At 38.6% G+C, this 21107-nt stretch overlaps 1 protein-coding gene across 1 annotated transcript; it reads right to left on the reverse strand.

The window, feature by feature from the left end:
• Positions 1-4131: 4131 nt before the first annotated feature.
• Positions 4132-19305, reverse strand: LOC109237726 (ATP-dependent DNA helicase RRM3-like). The gene is made up of 2 exons (XM_019404080.1): positions 19158-19305; positions 4132-4940 (listed from the first exon to the last, which is right to left on the reverse strand). The coding sequence occupies exons 1-2, from the start codon at positions 19303-19305 to the stop codon at positions 4132-4134; spliced, it is 957 nt and encodes a 318-aa protein (XP_019259625.1).
• Positions 19306-21107: the final 1802 nt, after the last annotated feature.

Genomic DNA, 21107 nt, shown 5'->3' on the forward strand with positions numbered 1-21107 from the left:
GTAGGGAAAAATCCGTATGATATTCTTGAGAAAGAATGCACCTTACTCCCTTAAAATTTTAACACCTCACATTGCTAAGATGCTTAAGAGATCTTATTTTGAATTTTCGTTTCAATAACATCACGTTATTAAGATGCAAACTTTTGTTTTAATTTGCTGGAACCTTCATCAACATCTCACTTAATAACTTAGGAAGATCTCTTATATTCTGTGGGTTGTGGGCCCCAAATATGAATGACTTGGCCACCAATAATTCCTCCAATTTTGCCACCTTTCAATGTGACTTAAGAGTCACTTAAATGATCATATGTTGCTGCCACGTTGGGGCTTCTTAAGACTATCCACTCATTTTCTTAATTAATTTGATAATTCCTCACTAATCCAATAATTACCCAATTATCCACATAATTAATAATTATCTCAAACTACTTAAAATACTACTTACTTTTAACACACTTTATACACCTTACTATCATAGTCATGTGGTACCTTGTATGGTACTAGTCCATAAATACCGGTTATTATAGCTCGGACCGTATTTTATCTCAAAACGACAAACTTCGACGAAAGTCATTTTCTTCGATTTGCTTACCCTGTCACCTTCATGAATTTATTTGAAACAACATAATACTTATAATTTCCAAATAATCTCATCCTTGAACTGATGTCAATTATCTTACGACAAATTCAATGTATCATACTATAGGGTGTAATATCATTGTAATATAGTATTGCGGGGCATAACATCGACGTAATACTGTAGGGAATAACATCATTCCCCCCTTATTCGTCCTTGAATGTTGACTGATGCACTTATCATTCTCATAACCCATTGCTCTTGCGAATACTTTAGTATTCTCTTTTCCATTTAGGCAACTGATCTTTGAGTAAATCCAAAGGCCAAGGCATTACCCCCTTTAGGCCTCTTTCTCACACCATGACTTGTGGTCGGAATCATTCCAATCCCGTAACTGTTGCTACCTTCTATCATGCAGTCTGTGTGACTTTGACCTTGTAAGCGCGCCTATGTGACTCTTCTTTCCTATTTCCTCTGATCTTTAGCCATTATTGAAGTTCTTCGCTCGGTACCTTGTCGAACTTACAAATATTGCTATGTCTTATTTCATAGACCTAGTTATCCATCCGCATTATTTTACTGCATCTAGGCAGGTCATACTGTACCATAACTCTTACTTAGATTTATCGTTACTGAGGTTTGCTTCCAAACTCCAGGTTACTCTTTCGCTGCTTATCATATACTAGCGAGGGTATGCCCGGGCTAAGCCCGGGCCCCACGGCTAGAGTGAAGCTTGATGTTAACAGATCCATTGGAATTATCAAACGAATGACGGAAGTAGTAACTACATGTAACATTTTGCTGGTGTTGTTACTGAAGATAACATAGATTCGAGATGCATGTAACATTCTGCTGGTGTTGTTAATGAAGATAACATAGATTCTTTTCTCCATTTTCAGCGGCCTGCTAGGATCAATTCGTGAACTTCACAGAAGAAGACAATAGAAATTATACACATTGTGAGGTTTCCTTCCTGAATTAATAAGCATGGCGTAAACCTGAGAGCACAAAAAGTGGTAAGGTTGCATCCAACTTGTCGTTTCCCTGAAAATTCATAAATGATGTCCACATGAAAGTGTCTTGATCTCAAGGAAGAACAACTTTACAAGAAAATACAACGGAATAATCAATAACGTAGAAGAAATAACACCCTTCAAATTGCAGAAGATAGAATCTAAAGCACTATGTCTGTAATATGCAGGGAGACAGATCTGTTCTCATACACCAACACCTAACAAGGAATTAGGGGAGGGTTTATGAAACTTGAACAATAAACAAGTAAAAAAATAATGATCTAACCATATAGATATATAGTTAAAGAACAAGTTGGTAACCCGAGATAATTAATATTGATGACAAATAAAGCATGCACGTCGGCAATAGAAAAGACGAAAACTTACTCTTTGAGATAGAAGCATACTGTAACCTGGTAGACTTGATCAATTTGGACTGAAGTCTACAACTTCGTTATGAATGTTTTCCAGTCATAAATATTATTGACAAAACCAGAGATACTAAAAAAAGCTTATCAGAGAAATGCACAAGCAAGTCATACATATTAACAACAGTAAATAAAAACTCAAGAGTTGGGTACATGTTGGAAGAATTTGTGTAAAGGGTATAAGATTCTGCCCTTCTGTTAACAGGTTTGTCAAGTACAGACTACAAGAAATTAAAACGCCAAAAAATAATATAATTTGCTGAAGAATCAATCTTGCATAAAGGTTTTAAACTTAAGTTTCAAAAAGAAAAGAATGCAAGCTCTTGGTTTGTCCTAATATGAAGAGTAACAACTCTAGCAAGTGAGAAATTCAAGTTATAAACAACCAAAGCAGATAGGACTGTAGCTGCAACTTCTTCCCCTCATACTTTCGCTTGTCTGCAATCTCAGACATTACAGTAACCAAAACTCACAGGAATAATAAAACAAGGAGCAAAATACAATTTTTTCTTCTTCAGAATAGGACTAATCTGAGGCAAAATGAACAAAATGCAAGTACTGATGAAGTTACCTTGAGACAGTGGTAAAGTAAAGACATGGCTAAACAGATTGTAGACTAAGTGTCAACCTATCTATCTGACAATTGTATCAGTTGTAACTCTAAAATTTTTATTAGTTAATATTTATTTACAGAATTTGGAGTTATAGAGATGCAATACTGAAGCTAAAATTACCTGTAACCTTTTTTGGATGTGCATTTTTTTGGGCCTTTTGCAACACATTCTGGAGGCATATCCATGAAGACCTGGGAAGTGATAAGAAAGGAAATAGTTAAATAATAGAAATGACTTTTCCTTTGAATCTAAATGCAAAAAACTTCAAAAAAATACACAAAACTTGTATTTCCCTCAAATGAGCTCTTAAGTTGCGACTTCCAATTCTGCCTGAATCTATGCACTCTTCACGTTTATAATCAAGTTGAGAATAAAAAAATAAAATTAAGATTAAATCATGAGAAATGCGGAAAAGGTAGTTTGATAGATTTCATATTCACTTCCCAAAGGTTCATTTTCAGACTAACTTTTTCGATCAGGATTTTAACATTTTATATGTAATATTTTTGGCACAGTGAACACAATCAAGCTTAGCATCGCCAGAGAAGAGCAAAAGAGGCGGACCAAGGAAAAAAAGAAGTTGAGGAACTCCGAAAATTTTCTTAGAAAGAGCATATCGAAGACGGTGTGGTCCATTCGGCTACGCCTTGAATCTACCAGCCACCTTAAACTACCTAACCAATGCAAATAAAATAAAACATCAAGTAGTCTACCGGAAAATATAATTGCTCCCACTGTAACAGTTCTTTCTCAATTAGATGTGGTTGTATAGCACAAGCAACAGCACATATAGTAAATAGGTTACGTGGTCTAAACTACCAACATTATCAAATCATTTTATATCAAGGAGAGAGAATTTTTTTTAGAAAGTAGTCATAATATTTCTTGAACATTCAAAATAAAATACAAAGGCAGAGACAGTAAATACCTGTAACTTACTTCAAAATGTCGTCGATCGTTTACATCAAATCTAAAGTGTAGAGTTAGAGTAATATCTTTGTTTTGTAAGTCATAAGCATGTTACCTTTCTAGTATGTTGTAAAATTCATGAAAATGCTTTTCGAGTATCTTCATCGTAAACTACATTATATGTAGAGTGATCATCATGATTATCTGATGTAGGTGGTCAAATCAACAATCTAACACACTCTGAACTTTTAGCTCTCGATAATGCGACATAGAGTTGACTATGTGAAGAAACAGGCGCGTAAATAAATATCAACAAAATTTAATGTTTGACCCTATGCTTTATTTATAGTCATTGCAAAACATAGTCTTATCGGAAATTGTATTCTTTCGAATAGAACATGCACTTTTTCATCATTTGACGATACTAGTGGTATTCAAGGAATAAATACATGTGTGTCCTTAAACTCACCGCTGGCAATTTTAGCGCTTATGATATGCGTTTTGAAATTACAACATGTTAATCGTGTGCCGTTACATAGCCCTTCACAAGGATTTAGATTTCGCAGTAATATAACTTTTTTTAGAGTTAACTAATACAGAGGTAAGCCAGGGGGATTTAAATTATGCAAAAAATCTTCAAATTGACTTTGATCAGTGCGTTCAATAGTTTCATCAATAGCAACATATGTCTTTGATCTAAAAGGAAATTTAGCAATAAGCATATCATATAGTTCATCAACAAAGTCATTTTTTGTTGTTAAAATAACACGAGAAGTTGCTGAATATGAATCAGAAAAGAATATACTTACATTTGGATATGCGATGTTAAATAATTCATCTAACGATTCTTCTTCAAATGTAAAAGGAATAACTATAGAATCTGGAATTTCAATTTTGTTATCACAATTGACTTTTGCTGTTCCATTTCCAATTCTCATCAGATAGTTACATAAGGTAGGATCAGTTTTTGCATGCATATTTTCAGATAAATGTGATTTTTCAAGTCGATTCCAAATATTACAATATAACAAGCTTTCACGGATAAAGTCTTCCTTTTTTCTATTTCGAACTACGGGAAGGGTTTGTCTAAAATCACCTCCAAAAATGATGACTTTTCCACCAAATAGTTCATGTGTACCCATAATATCTTTCAAAAGCAAATGGAAGACTTCAATCATCTTACTCTTCATCATTGATACTTCATCCCATACAATTAGCTTTGCATCTCGAATTAAATATGCTAGCACACTTTGTTTGCTAATGTTACAACTGTAGTTTTGATCAATATCAACAGGGATTTTAAAACGTGAATGAGCAGTTCGTCCTCCAAAAAGGATAGAAGCTACAACACCTGAGCTTCTTGTTGCTAGCGCAATGAATCCTTTAGATTGCACGGTAGCTAACAAAGCACGATATAAAAAAGTTTTCCCCGTTCCTCCAGGACCGTCAATAAAGAAGTCTCCCCCTTTATTTGAAAATGTTCTGGCAATAATTACATTGTATGCTCTTCGTTGTTCAACGTTCAGTTTTTTTCTAACAATATGCATGCCTCAAACATAGTAATTGTTCTTTCCAAGTGAACTTCTCTTGCTTCTTTTCTTTCTCTAGAAGTCTAAATAATTTCAGAAATAATTTTGTACTCATTAACATTGTGTCCCGTCAAATGTAAAATCTCGTTAATATGGCTCAAAACTTTATGTTGAATATCTTTAACTCGAAGATCTGAAAGTCTTCTGACATCGCATCGTCAAACTTTTTCCATATGTCTCTTGGATTAGTAGGACAACAATGTACCAACAATGTGGCAAATAGGTGTCTTAGACTGCAAGGCATCTGATAGCTCACCGCCTCAGATATACATTCAATCAAATTTTTATCACAATATAATAATCTTCTTTTCTCTGCGGCCTCTCTAAATTTATCACAACATACTCCATTCACTGTTTGTATATCCTCATATGATTTAGGACCTCTTATATTCATTAATAATAATCTAAGATAATATCTTTCTCCTTCAGTAGGGTGACATGTTACCACACGTCCAATAGTACATTGTAGTTTGCGGCGACTCCACATTTTTTCACTTACTGACCACTCAAAGTGTTCTAGAAATTTTTTGTATAGAAAGTTAAGCTCAATAGCATCATCATTTGTTTCATTCATATAGAAAAATTCAGTTAGCATTGTTTTTCTAATCATTGGGTTGTTTACAACCGTGTCTATATTTGCAGTGCTTTTAAAAGAAATAAATTGTTGTCTTTCAAGATGTAACTGAAGATGGTAAGCACTTGGATTCATTTCACTTATAGAGAAACCAAATAAGCGCCACATAGCTTTAGGAGGTGACACCCATCTAGTTGATCGATATTCTTTTATTTCATCTATTTCTATAGTCGTGTCATGGTGTAGAAAAAATACAATTTTATCATGCCCTTTACAATTATATTTGTAGAGATACTTGACGACTTTGATATCCGAACATGTTTCAACATTCATGTGACAATTGAACTTACCAAGTAAATAGGGATTACAGGGAACAACCCAAGAATTGTCTAAAAAGTATCCTCTGACTTTTACCTTTTCTCCAGTATTTCTTCTCCTGTAAACTGGGTATGAGTTTATTTCCCTTTGACGTTTGATCAGAGTACTCTTTTGGACATTCAAATTTACAGCAATCTTTTTTTCATGCATAAATTAGTAGGATTTAGTTCTCCACATGGACCATGCATCATGTGTTGAAGAACAAGTGAATAAAGATCAAGTTCTGTATCTTCATTAGGTATTTTAGCATTGATGATATTATCATAAGAGTCAGCTATCAGCAATTTATATTTGTCAGTCAATATGATTAGAAAATGAGCATGCGGAAGATCTTGCTTTTGAAATTCCACGGTAAACATAAAAGCGACAACTTTTCCAAATATGCTTCGTGTTTCACTATGTACTTTTTTAGTTCTTCTACTTTGGCTCTAAATACTCTACTAATAAAGTCGGGTCTATTTTGAACTTCATCAGTTGACAGTAAATGTTCTTTTATTTCTGGCCAAGATGTGTTGCATGTCATAGTTAAAAACATATTAGATTTTTCAAATCGTTGCACTAATGCTATAGCATCCATATATCGTCGACGCATATCCCTTGGTCCACCAATAAATGTAACAGGGAGGAAATTTTGTCTTCCAATGTTAGCAGCTTACCTCTCACCAAATCGCAAAGCATCGCCAATTCTCTGTAACATATCGACTCTGAACAAATCTAGATTAAATGAGATAAAGTCTAATCTTTGTGTTTCAAGTTTTATATATTCATTTACAGAATATTGTTGAAATAATCTTCCTATGTGTAAAACATCATCTTCATCGTCATTTCTCATTTGAAGTTTAAAATAATAATACTCGCGAATAGAACAATTGTCTCTTTTTTGGTTTTTCTGTTGTAGGACATGCTCTTCCATTTGATATCCATCATTGAACAGATGTTCCTAATATTTGGTATGACTTCATTTTCACAAGAATAGTTTGTCCATGAATTCTAGTTGCAGGCATCATCTATTCAGTTTCACAATGCCATCCCCCTTGTCCATATGAAAATAATAATGGATACTATAAAGGATCATAACAACCATATAATAATTCACTAATTGTGACCTGTTACTATTAGTCTAAATTCGAATATGAGGTGCTCGAATAACATTACTACTATTAACCCATATTGCAGCAACTTCTGATGTAGTAGGGAGGTTATATACTCGTTGATCCAAGCCCGCATTACATTTAAGCGCAATATAGAAGCTTGGCAGGTTTGGAACACTAGTCAACGATCTTAAAAATATAGAATATGGATTATTTCGCAGCAACTCCATCAAATTTCAGACTATACTTTCATCAATCCTATCGGAACAAGTCATTCTGTTTGCTAGTTCATTATCATTGTCATAGAAGTATAATTGTAGATTTTTTGCATTTTGGTTCGCAGGGAATAGATCATCTATGAAATGATACATTTGTCCTTGAACTCTAAAAATATAAATACCATGATTTCTTCTCGCTAAATCTCTGTCCTAGCTCACACCAAGTGATATAAATGCAAAGATATTATTGTATGTTCTAATTATGTGTGAAAGCATTTAGATTCCTCAGTGTTTCCTACATATAGATTCTGCAATTCTGCGGGCATTTTGTGTGCAGTTAAGCTAACTAAACCAATGCTACAACAAAATGCAGGAGGTTCAAACTGAAATTTCTTAGCTCGACAGAACTTGCAACGTGAAATTAGTTTAGTGGGACGTTTCTAATCGAATTTGGCTAATGGCTATGTTGCCTGTTTTATTTTCCTTTGGACCTGCAGCTACCAGAAGGTCACAATGAATAAAAGGAAAGGCAAAGCCAGATTTGTAAGAAATAATACTGCAATATACACCGACCTTTATTCAGAATAGTAAAAGAATTCTGATTTCGTTCATTAGCCGTACCAGACGTTGACCCTAGCAGAAGATAATTTTAGGAAATATAATAAATATTTTCTCAATTGAAAAATTGTGAAAACTTTTTCCATAGAGGATTGTACTTGCGTAACTCAAATATTGAGTATGGACGGGCAGAACCTTTTGCCCTGTGAGGGCGGGATGCTAGCGTAGTGGCGTGATGCATGTTAGCTAATAATTGTAACAAAAAATGTGGCTAATGTCAAAGTAATCAAATAAGCTTGACGAAGTAAGCATATTTATGAGCACATGCATACGAACATGTAGAACATTCTACACGAAACTGGAAAACACACATGCTTAGTATTCTAACCTGTTTTAGATAAAAAGGACCATGCAACGGAATTTTTTCCTCGTAGTCGGCATTTTAGCAGCAGAGCCTGTTTTTCTGTGGATGCCATTTTTTTATACCTCTCACACCGTCTGAAATTCATTTCTTCATTTTGTTCTGCCGAGTAGGAAGAACTACTTTTGTTATGAGAATGCATCTACTTCAATGTAGTTTCTATCTCCCATTATGTGTACTTGAGACCATTTTAGAGACTAAATATTCTAAAGTATAAAAATAAGGAAATAACAGCATTAGAGTTGCTGGAGCAAATATAATACCCATTATAGATTGACCCAAATCTACTGCAAATTTTTCAAATTAGAGACCATGACTCACAATTGAAATTTTGAGAGAGATATTGTATGGTGAAGAGCAAAAGAAAACCAGATACCCCGAATTAAATAATTCCAAGTATAAATAATTGGAGAATAAGAGTGGAACATGTTGAGAGAATGCAAGTTTAGTTAATCAAGCAGAGCAGAGAATTAAAGAGGGAGAAATTAAGTAGAAGAACCACAGAGTAACTGTGCTCACCAAAAGGCCAAAAAGTCACAAAGGCATAACAGTTGACACTGAATGTCAAGGGAAGAACATAGACTTAAAAAGAAAATTGAAAGAGTATTGAAGGAAAATTTCTTGAAACAAGGCTGGTGAGAGTTTCATCGTTCAATTCAAGGATAAGAATAGAAAGCCACCGTTTAGTTGGGCGGGAAATGTCTAATAAATCCTCATCATAAAGTGTTCCTTAATTTCTTTGAAGGACAAAAGTGGTAGATCGACAATATAACTTTTTACCGTAGTTCCACCTACGCAAATAAAGTCGCAGGTGTTGGGCCCTTAATCTCAGTTCAATCTTCAAACATAAGCACATGAAAAACAATATAATTCTATTTTAACTCTTGTTAAGCACAGATGACGACGAGGAGCTGCTTTCCTTTCCTTTATGTATACTAGTAATGTATACTAGTAATGTATAAATCTAACACCTTTAATTCTTTCTCATTACTGTTTATCTTAAGAATGACGTCCTATCTCATCTCATACTTTGTAGATCTTATACATACATTGTTGATTCACCTCAATATTGATCTATAATCTACCATTGAAAACTTGAAATTTTATGTAACACTGCTGCTAGGGCTCACGTCTCATCGGTGAACATCTGAAATGATTAGACTGATCCACCTAGGGTGATACCATGTTTCCTTAGCCATACTTCATAGCATCCCAATGTGATTCACCTTATGTGAGTATTTTAATCCTGCACAATTCATGAAATCCCTTCTTTTTTTTTCTTTTTTCAAATCATTACTCAATCGAAGGACCAAACATCATCCTTCATCCATCACAATTGCACCCTCATTATACTACCAGGGTAGCATTCCATCTCTTCTAAATGCTACTAGTCTTAGACTCCTCTGAGTTCATCCAGGATATACTGAGCTTTCTATAACTTAGAGAACCCATCAACTCTCTTATTTTCACGGGCTTAATCTCGAGGTCTTATCCACTTTCATCACCTTCCCACTCTCCTTTTCTTATCCTTACTCCTATCTTCCGAAAACCTTGTCGCTCTACCACACTTTAGCTTGCAAGCTACACATATCTTTTTATACAACTTGCAACCTCCCTTCAACTTGCTTACACCATAGATTTTCTTATGTTATTCTGGAACATCAATAGAGACATCACAACGTCTCTAACTCCTCTTTACTCTCTTAACTAAACCTCTCCATACCTAGAACCCATAGTCTAGAAAATATGCTATTGACGATGCTGCCATCGTTCCTGGATACTGAATCCTAGTGCTTCTAGACATTTGTCCGAAGTATGGACAATTCACAACCTTCTGCATTTGAGTATCTCGTATGTTGTTCACCTTTACCTTACTTACCTTAAAAATCTTGCATCATATCTTCTATCTCTTTTATGACCTCCCTTCCACATAGGTATAATTCACATTCGCAACTCAAAGCTCTATTATAATACTTGTACCTCTGGTGCATACACATCCTGGTGAGAGCTTCATACTGACTTTTTATGAGGTTGGTACTCTTCTAACTGGCTTTATCATAGAGCCGTTGTAGAATATGGTTGTTGTACTATCTCTCTTGTACCTCTAATATTAAGAGTGATTCTACAATGTTCTCAATCACGATTTTTATAATCTTCTGGTCCAATAATCAGACTCCTGATTCACTTAGTTTATGTAACTCCTTAGTTTCCTCTTCCTTCTAATCAACCTTTATGTAGGCTTCTACTATCTTCTTTTAGCCCCTCATAGACGCTATGGAATATCTATTTTACAATCTTCTAACAGTTCAATCGTTTGTCTATGACCTGGGCTCAATTCGTTCTTTTAACTTATATCAGAATCTTCTACGGCTGTATGATTGTCAACATATATGTTGTATGGGTAATGCTCCAGAATCCTAAGTGCGTTCATAATGTAACTAACTCTGGATCATTGATCGAATAGTTCCTTTCTCTCCACCATTATCATATCGTTTTCCATTTTCAATATTCATCTTGCAAGTTGTGATCATAGACATATACAAGAGTAATTTAAGTTGCAAGCACGGGTAAGTGAGCACATAGCTAGCATGAATAATTCTCAGTTTCAATCTTGGCCTATAGCCTAAGCATTTCAACACATAATTGTATAGTTCATACTTCTCTAAATTTTCAAGAATGGTACATTGCATCACATTGAGGCACATCCTTCACGTATATGTGTAGATAATTGCAAATCAATTAACGCGTAATGACAATCAATACATTAACCAATTAAAATGTTACCACACTTTCGTAAACGCCCACGGAGCTTAATTTCTAATAAAAGGGGGTTTTAGCCATACATACCTTAATATAGCTTCCCTTACTCTTTACAAATTTCCGGAACTCTTATCGCTTCGATCTATTATGCAAGAATTACAAATTAATCCGAGAATTAGAGACGAGGTTGAGATTCTAGCTTGGTTCGAGCATTATATCAAACACTAAAGGTGCATTATGATCTTAGGCCCCTTTTGAGAGAAATTTCTATCCTTTTATACCCCAATTGCTCCCTTTTTAGTTTACTAGCTCCCAATACTCTAAGTTTTGATATGCATGCAAGGAATTAATTCTTATACCCATGAATTACCTTACTAATGACCCCTTATAGCTGAGTGTAGAAATAATAACTAAGGTGATGAAGCCTTACCTCTTGAGATGAAAATTTAGTTGCCTTTTGTTTGATTATCTTCAAGGATTTAACAAGGTTTCATGGAGTAATTTGATGGGAAGAACTTTCTCTCACTTAGACCCCTCTCTCTCACTCTAGAAATGTCCAAAAAAATGCTCAAAATGAGCTATAATACCGAATATATCGATAGGGGCGTCGGGTTAAAAATTAGAAAATTGGAGCCCCGAGTCGGATCTGCGATCACATTTGCGATCGCAAAATGGAAATGCGGGCTGCAGATTGGACCGCAAAAAGGTTCCCAAAATCTGAACACTCTCCTTGGGTATGCGACGGAAATGCGGTCCGATACCCGTTCTGCGGTCTCATTACACACCGTAGAACTGACCTTCACAAGATCCCAAGGAAATTATGCGACGACTATGCGGTCCGCATATCAGTTATGCGATCGCATAATGGACCGCATTTTTAACCTCAAATTAGCTAACACCCTGACTCATTCTGCGGCAGAAATGCGGTCCGCATACCTGGTATGCGACCGCATTCTAGAACGTATATTTGTACTTTTCTGTAAAACATTGATTCTTGGTTTTTAAATGCATAGATCAGCTCAAAGGGTCCGAACTGCGGCGACTGCTCGCCGCGAAGAAGTTTTGTGAGTTTCTATCACCTGACCTAACAAGGCACTACGAGGTTCGGGCTTTGAGTGAATTTTTTTTTCACGGGGCCTCACATCCTCCCCCACTTATGATCATTCGTCCTCGAATGAGGATCAGGGTTCGCTTACTAACAGTCTTTGTGCAATCTTCTGCCCTTTATAACCTGAAACATATTGTTAGTCCCCAAATTTAGCTATCTCCCTAAATTTCTGAAAATTTTGCCAGAGTTTCCTTTGTATTTAGGTCTATCCACCTGTCAGAGAGCCCTAGAATCATATCCTAACAGCATAAACATATTTATAAACATAATGTAACTTGTACAACATCAACCAAGGCCGTATAGGCAATCACATTACCAAAAAGGGGATGATTTTACATAGGTCAACCCAAAAGATAAGAGTTCATAGGAACTAAATGCATTAAGGCTGTTACCTGACTATACAAAAAAAAAAAAAGCGGATATTTCTTTTTCATTTCATCCTCGGCTTGCCAAGTAGCTTCCTAAACTTGCTGGTTCCGCCATAATACTTTCACAGATGCAATTTCCTTATTTCTCAATTTTCGAACCTGCCTATCAAGAATGGCGACTGGAACTTCTTCATATGATAGGTCTTCATTAACCTCAATGGTCTCAACTGGCACAATGGTGGAAGGATCTCCCACTACCTTCCTCAACATAGACACATGAAAGACCGGGTGTACCAATGACATCTCGGGTGGTAGCTCGAGATTGTATGCACATGAAAGAATTTTTGTTAGTTTCTATCACCTGACACTAACTAGGCACTACGAGGTTCGGGCTTTGAGTGAAATTTTTTTTTTCACGGGGCCTCACATCCGAGTCCAATATGCGAAGCCGATGTCCCATCTTTTCACTAACTCAGGTACTTTTCTATGTCCGTTCGAGGACGAACGGTTGTTTTGGAGGTGGAGAATGTGATTACCTGAAAGTTCATCTTTTGTTTTAGAGTCCATTTGTATGTTTTGAAGCCTTGAAAACCTCCTTGTATGTCTCCTCGATTTGCATGCACAGTCCGGGTGTGATACCTAAAAGCGTTTGTATGAAAAATATTAAGAAATAATTATTTTGGCTTAAAAATATGATTTTAGTTGACTTCGGTCAACAGTTTGGGAAAACAGACCAGGACCCGTGTTCTGATGGTCCCGGAGGGTCCCTTGTAAAATATAAGATTGGCGCATATGCTCGAAATCAAATTTCGAGGCTCCTAGCCCGAGAAAAGAATTTTGAAGAAAATTGTTTACTAGAATACATAAAGACTTTTGGAAATGATATGGTTCAAGTTCTTGATGGTATTAAGCCCGTATTTTAGTTTCGGGGCCCGGTACAGGTTTAAAATAATAATTAAGTCGAACCTATGAAATTTGGAAAGAGTTGGAGTTGATTTGGTATAAATCAGACCTTTAGCCGGGAAAATGGAAAATTTCAATTTTACTAAGAATTTCATGAAATTGAGGCTAAATTCGTAGTTGTTGATGTTATTTATGATTTGATCGCACGAGCAAGTCCGTATGATGTTTTTAGACTTGCGTGAATGTTTGGTTTAGAGTCCCGAGGGCTCGGGTGAATTTTTGATAGGCCACGGAGTGAGTTTGGACTTAGAAATTTTTGATTTTCATCTGGTATTTATTGCAGGCTCTGATCTCGCAATTGCGAGGTCAGGCTTCGCAATTGCGAGCCTGTCAGGTTTGGTAATTGTGATGGGGCTGATCGCAATTGCGATGAATGCCCTAGCCAGCCTTGTTTGTATTTGCAAGCATTTCTTTGCAAATGCGACGTTCTCAGTAGTCGCAAATGTGACCTATTTTTCGCAAATGCGAAGGGAGCAGAAATTCCTAGGGTTCGCGATTGCGAATCCCTGATAGCAATTGTGATAACTACACTTGTTAAGTGAAATTTCAGATGGGATTTTTCATCATTTTCCACTTCTCTCAAACCCTAATCATCTTTAGGCGAATTTTCAAAGGCTAAAACTTCTCCAAATCATAAGTAAGTGATTTCTAACTCATCCTCTTCAATCTAATTCATCGTTTTACATAATTTCACTTAAAAATCTAGGGTTTTTCATAGGACATTTGGTGTTTTGGGTAGAAGTTAGGATTTTCGAATTTTAGGGATTTGGACCTCAAATTGAGGTCAGATTTCAAAAAAAAAAATTTATATTTGAGTTCGTGGGTGTTTGGGTGATCGGGTTCTGGTTCGAAATTTGGTTTTTGACCAAGCAGGCCCGGGGTCGATTTTTGACTTTCTGGGGAAAACATTGGGAAATCTATTTTCATGCATTAGAATTAGTTTATTTAGCATTTATTGATGTTATTGAATTAATTATGGCTAGATACGAGTGAATTGGTGGTGGAATCGAGAGGTAAAGCGGTGGTTGAGTGTTGAATTACCCGTTGGCTTGAGGTAAGTGTTTTGTTTATCATTGACTTGAGGGAATAGGAATCCCCGACTTATGTGCTATGTGAAATCTCATGTGTGTGGCGTATAGGTGAGGTGACGAGCACCTATGCGCCACTAAATTTCCATTTTTAGTTCGTTCCCTTCCTCGTTTCCTATTATGCCATTTCTTGTCTTAATTGTTACCTACTTAAACTGTTTCCATGCTTTAATTATTTTTTGCCAATAAATGTCTCGATGCCTAATTGTTACATATTAACTATTGCCCTCTTTTCTGAAGTATCTAATTGTTTCATGGTTCCGCTTTATTATACTGTTGGATTATGTTGAGTTATTGGTGCCTTAAGGTGCACCTTGGTTGGTCTTGCTGATTAGCCTTCATGGGTGAAGTGTTGTAATCGTAGTGATATCCCTTTGTGTGAGTTGAAGTATAGAAATGTGGAAATTAAGTTAACCTGTGAAACACTTTGTATTTACTCTTTGTGATTGGTGTTGATGTATACATATGTTGGGATCAGGTTGCACGCTGCAATAGGAGGAATAAGGGAGGAAAGTGATTCTCTGGTGGGATCGAGTTGCACGCTGCAACAAGGAGTAATAAGGGAGTACAGGTGGGATTAGGTTTGTTTACCGTGAAAATGGTAACGACAATTAAATTTATGAAATTGGATTCTAAAAATACGTGATCTATTCCCAAGCTAGTTGTTAGAGAAGAGGATGCTAGTATTATGAATTTTAACGATGGGGCGGGAGATAAACAAGGTAACAACCAAACCAAAGAGCCTGCTACCCGGGCATAAGCTTGGTCGATTGGGACTTCGAGGTCGACCTCGGGTTGTCGGGGACACTCGGGAGTAGTATAACAGCTAGAGATATAATCAAACGAAGCTATTTATAACCGAATTGAGCTTGTATGATGAAGAACACATATAAAATGAAGAACACATATAGAGGCAAAGGATATCGAGATATCCTCAGTATCAGTGAGATCCAATAAGTTCTAGTAAGAAGAGAGAGAGAGAGAGAGAGAAAGAGAGAGAGAGAGAGAGAGAGAGAGAGAGAGAGAGAGAGAGAGAGATTATTGCACTTCGTAGAATTGAGGGAGCAACATCAGTTCCTTACAAGGTAGGGTGAGTCTCCTTTATATAGGAGAGGAAACTCGGTTACGAATACATGTATATTTAATTTATGATATATGAAGATGTGATGGCTTGACTCGACGCCCCAGCATAAGCTATGGATAGGCCGGCCTGTCAGACTCAATCGCGTGTCTTAGGGGCTTCCCCCCTTTGTCTTTATCTCGGCCTCAAATCGGGCTCCGTGTCCTCGGGGTCTCGAGGTACCTCCCCGAGATGGTTGATGGCAAGAAATCGGGCCCTCTGATTTCACCGCGTATAGATAGTCTCCGCGTTTCTTAGAGGGTAGCGATAAGAAATGTTTTTGACACCCCGTTCTGCGGGTTCTTGAAATGACATCATGCTGTTGGTGTAGCCCCGGACACAAATGACGAGGCATTTCACCTTTTCGCTCTTCCAGGGTTATTCAAAAATATCATGACTCCTTGCTCCTTGGGGTCATATTGTCGTTTATCGGTTCAGCTTCCATGAAAGCATTAATTGCGCTTGTTGTTACGCTTTTCGAGGGCAGTAATGGCGCCGTCGGTTACTTTGTACCCCCCTATATATGGGGATTCTCGCGATCAACTTTTATTCAAACTTCCTTCGATATCCATCCTTCTCTCCTTTCCTGCCATTTTTTAGTCTTTGTTATGTTTGAGGCCCATGGCCTCAAGATCTTACGCCATATATGCCATGGCCCAAAATAAGAGTCGGACCCTTCGTATTGATCTAAGCTTGTAAAAATCAAAAGAATCAATTTTTCCAGAAAATGCCATTCTATGGCCCAGAATGCGGTCGCAGATCTAGTATGCAGACCGCATTCCTACCGCAGAGTGAAACTGAAGAGTTGTCAAAATAAATGTTGAAAATATGGTCTATTATGCGATCGCATAACCAATATGCGGACCGCATAATCGTCGCATAAGTTCCTCAAGGATATGTGAAGGTAAGTTCTGCGGTGCACAATGCGAACAGACTCCTCAGAGTTTTGGGGGCACTTCTGCGGTCCAATCTGCGGACCGCATTTCGGTTCTGCGATCGCAGAATGCGACCGCAAATCTTGCTCGGGCTTCTATTTTTCTAAACATTAAAACCCGACCCCTTTGAAATAAAACACCCATCCCCCTCATTCTTTAACGATCTTCTGCACAAAATAAGAGAGAGGAAGAGAGGGTCTTGAGAGAGAAAGTCATCTTCTCCAAAATTTGATTCTTCAAAACTATCCGGGCCGGGAAATTTCAAGCTTATCTTCATCCCCCTTTCCTTGCAGGTAAAATCCCTAACCCTTTTCATTGAACTTCAGGTTTAAACTAAGGGGGGGTCTCATGCATTGGTTCTTGAAAATAATGGTTGAACTCATACATGCATGCCTTTCTATAGCCTAGAATCTAGTAGGAGTAGTTGGGTGGGAGCAAAGACTTGTACAAAGAAGGGGCTGATAACCTAGATAAGTTTGAGAAGCATTTGTGAACCCCAATTCTAAGTTATGTGTATTAAATTGTGCACTAGATTGACGTTGCTAGATTATTTGGTGAATTGGAAATAGAAGTTAAAAGGGAATTCGGCTCCAGGTATGTATGGCTAACTTTGATCTTTGTAAAATCACCTTGCTTGGTGTTCAATATTTGGTACGTGTTGTCTACGTGGGTTATTTGTGAAGTTAAACTCTTGCTAGTAATATGTGTTTACTTGTGTGAACCATTTGTGAATTCATGTAAACGTTGTTGGTTAAGACGTCCGATATGATTGTGCAAGTAAATGGCAATAAACCAAGTTGTTATTGTGAATGTGTTATGTGGTAAGAACTGTGGAATAAATGATGGAAAGGAATCGGGATTGGTGAAATTGAGATAACTGTGGTAACATCCTTTGTGGCTAGTTGTGGAAAATTATTGTTGTGATTTAAATGGTACAACGGGCTGTTGAAAAGGATGGAAATGGCATTGATAGTCATATATACCTTGTGTGAGTTGTGTTGTTGTTCCTTGAGATGTGTTGTCGTTGTTATTGGGATTTGTTGTTGTTGTTCCTGAAACTTGTTGTTGTTCTCCTTGTAAATTGTCATTGCTGTGGTATTGTTTGTGAATTGTGATTGCTTGGTGGAATCGGGTTGCGCGCCGCAACACGAAGTAATAAGGTGTGGGTTGTGGTGATAAGGGTGGCCGAGGTAATAAGGGTGGCCGAGGTAATAACGATGGCCGAGGTAATAAGGGAGGAAAGTGATCGAAATCACTATTGAAATGAAATTATGAACAAATTGTGAAATTATTGATGTGGAAATGTGGAAGGGGAAACAGGAGAGATTGTAAACTTGTTGGTTTGATTGCTCTTTCTTCCTTCTTTGTGTATTTGATTGTTATTTCTATTACGATTACATACTTGCTTATAAATTGTGAAATTATTGATGTGGAAGTGTGCCTGTTTATGGAGGAAAGATTGTATACCTGTTGGCTTAATTGTTCCCTCCTTGTGGATTTGATTGTCGCTTTTATTACTGCTACTTACTTGCTTATGGTTTGAGTTTACTTGGAGCAAATTTTGTTCATACATACCAGTACAATTCAAATGTACTGACGTCCCTTTTGCCGGGGGCGCTACATTCGTGTTATGATTGTAGGTGGATCCGTAGCAGGTACTCCAGTCCATCGATCGTAGCTCCCCTTCGTCCTCCATCAGCTTTTTGGTGAGCCCCTTTCCTCTCGGGGCCCTGCGTGGCTCAGGCCGCTTGTTTCCGGAGTTTTATTTTGATTTTTGTGTAAGGTATAGCCGGAGCCTTGTTACCCGCAAATACTATATTATCCTGTTGTACTATTAGAGGCTCCGTAGACAGTAGATGTGGGTTAGAAACTTGTGTATACCGTGTTTTCATACATTGGTATCGAGTTGGTAATTTCACTTCTATTATGCAAGTATGTATGTGCTTTATAAATTAAAATGTTTTTTTAATTAATTATTTGGCAAATTCTTGGAATAATTGAGTAAGGAAAACATGGGGTGACATGTGGGTTAGGAAAGGCATCCAGGTTCGCTTGGCTGGGGCTACTCGATCGGGCACCGGTCATGTCCCTCGAATTTGGGGCGTGACAAACTTGGTATCAGAGCCTACGGTTTTAAGGAGTCCTAGGATGTCACGGAGCCGTGTCTAGTAGAGCCTTACTTATCGGTGTGAAGTCGACCACATCTATAAGTGGGGGGCTGCATGGACATTTAGGAAATTTCCCACTTCCTTGTTATTCTGTATCGTGCGGTCAAGTGAAATGTGAAAGCATCCATGTCTAACTCGTGCTTTGTTCCGAATTTTTCAGTAATGGCACCTAAGAAGAGAGCTAGACTCGGCCTTGGGGCCAATGCCACCCCGAGGGAGGCTACGAATCATATACCTGATGTCGTGGGTGAGAGTGACTCCTCGGCCTTGAACCTACCTGGCCCGTCTGTCCCAGACCAGCATGTTCCTGATCCTGCAACGGCAGAGGGTGCCACCATCCCTCCCGCCGATATTCCTGAACCTGGCACCATTCCAGCTCCTGGTCCCGAGGTTTCTGATGTGGACCTTAGGGGAGCCATCCGCATGTTGACCCAGTTAGTGGCCGCTCAGGCCCAGAGATCTCAGGATGCCCCTACATCCTCTAGCGGACAGGGAGATTCTACCAGCTCCAGAGTTAACCAGCTTTTGCGGTTAGCCCCTCCAGAGTTCTCAGGCACAGACCCAGAGGCCGATCCGCAGGAATTTCTTGATGAAATGTATAAGACCCTCCGAGTGATGAAAGCTTCAGAGACAGAGGGAGTTGAATTGGCATCATACAGGTTGAGGGGAGCAACGTATTCATGGTTCGAGATGTGGGAGGACTCCCGTGGGGAGGGAGGACCTCCGGCCGGATGGGATGAGTTTGTAGATGCGTTCATGGACCAGTTCTTGCCTGCTGAGACAATAGCAGCCCATGCCACGGAGTTTGAGACCCTCAAGCAGGGCAGTATGAGTGTTTGGGAATACCACATGGAGTTCGTGAGATTGTCCAAGTATGCTCCTCAGTTAGTGTCGACCATGGCAGCTAGAGTTCGGCGATTTGTTCAGGGCCTTAGTCCCTTGGTAGTAAATGAGGCTGCTACAGCGGCCTTACACTCGGATATGAACTATGGAAAGATTGTGGGATTCGCTCAGGCCACAGAGGCTAGGAAGTTCAAGATTCGGGCGGAAAGGGAGAATAGCAACAGGGCCCGATCAACAGGTCACTCAGGGAGATCAACTCAAGGAAGAGGGTCATCAGGGCCGTCCCAGTCATATGCTCAGTCCTCAGCGAGCGCACCATCATCTCTGCACAGTTATCAGCAGAACAGCCGCATGAGACCAGGTTCAGACGGTAGGAGACCCCATCAGTCCGGTCGTTCAGGAGGGAGATCACAGCAGCAGGGGAGGGCTCCATGCCCCAAGTGTGGGAGATTTCATACAGAGGCTTGCTACTTGGATATCCCGGTGTGTTTCAGATGCGGGGTGAGAGGTCATATTCAGCGAGACTGTCGTGTGCCCAGTCAGGGCATGGGTAGGGGATCTGCTCAGTCGTCCGGTTCTTCAGTCGCCACATCATCTGGGCATCCTCCAGCCCCAGCAGGACGTGGTACAGTTAGGGGTGGAGCTCGTGGTAGAGGTGGACCCAGCCGGTTCTACGCTTTGAGTGGTCGTCAGAATGCAGAGGCTTCTCCAGATGTGGTTACAGGTATCTTGTCTGTTCAGGCCCTTGATTGTTATGCTCTTATTGATACGGGGTCCTCTTTGTCTTATGTCACCCCATTCATTGCTTCAAGCTTTTGGATAGAACCCGAACAGCTTCATGAGCCGTTCTCTGTATCGACTCCGGTTGGTGATTCTATTACAGCCGCGCGAGTTTATAGGAATTGTGTTGTCACGGTATGTGGTCGCGTTACCACGGCCGATCTTATCGAGCTTGGAATGGTGGATTTTGATGTGATTATGGGGATGGACTGGCTTTATACGTGCTTTGCTAAACTTGACTGCCGAACGAGAGTCATGAGACTCGAGTTCCCTAATGAGCCGGTTATCGAGTGGAAAGGGAATGATGTGGTGCCGAAGGGTAGGTTTATTTCCTACCTTAAGGCTTCAAAGATGATTAAGAAGGGATGTATCTATCATTTGGTCAGGGTGGCGGACACCACTTCAGGAGTGTCTACCCCCGAGTCCGTGCCAGTCGTGAATGAGTTTCTCGAAGTGTTTCCGGACGAGCTTCTAGGGATTCCGCCAGATAGGGAGATTGATATCGGGATTGATGTATTGCCATATACGCAGCCAATATCTATTCCACCATACAGAATGGCTCCAGCGGAGTTAAGGGAGTTAAAGGAGCAGCTGAAGGATTTAT

The sequence above is a fragment of the Nicotiana attenuata genome, unplaced genomic scaffold (genome assembly GCF_001879085.1).
Source record: "Nicotiana attenuata strain UT unplaced genomic scaffold, NIATTr2, whole genome shotgun sequence".
In the NCBI taxonomy this organism is placed as follows: Eukaryota; Viridiplantae; Streptophyta; class Magnoliopsida; order Solanales; family Solanaceae; genus Nicotiana; species Nicotiana attenuata.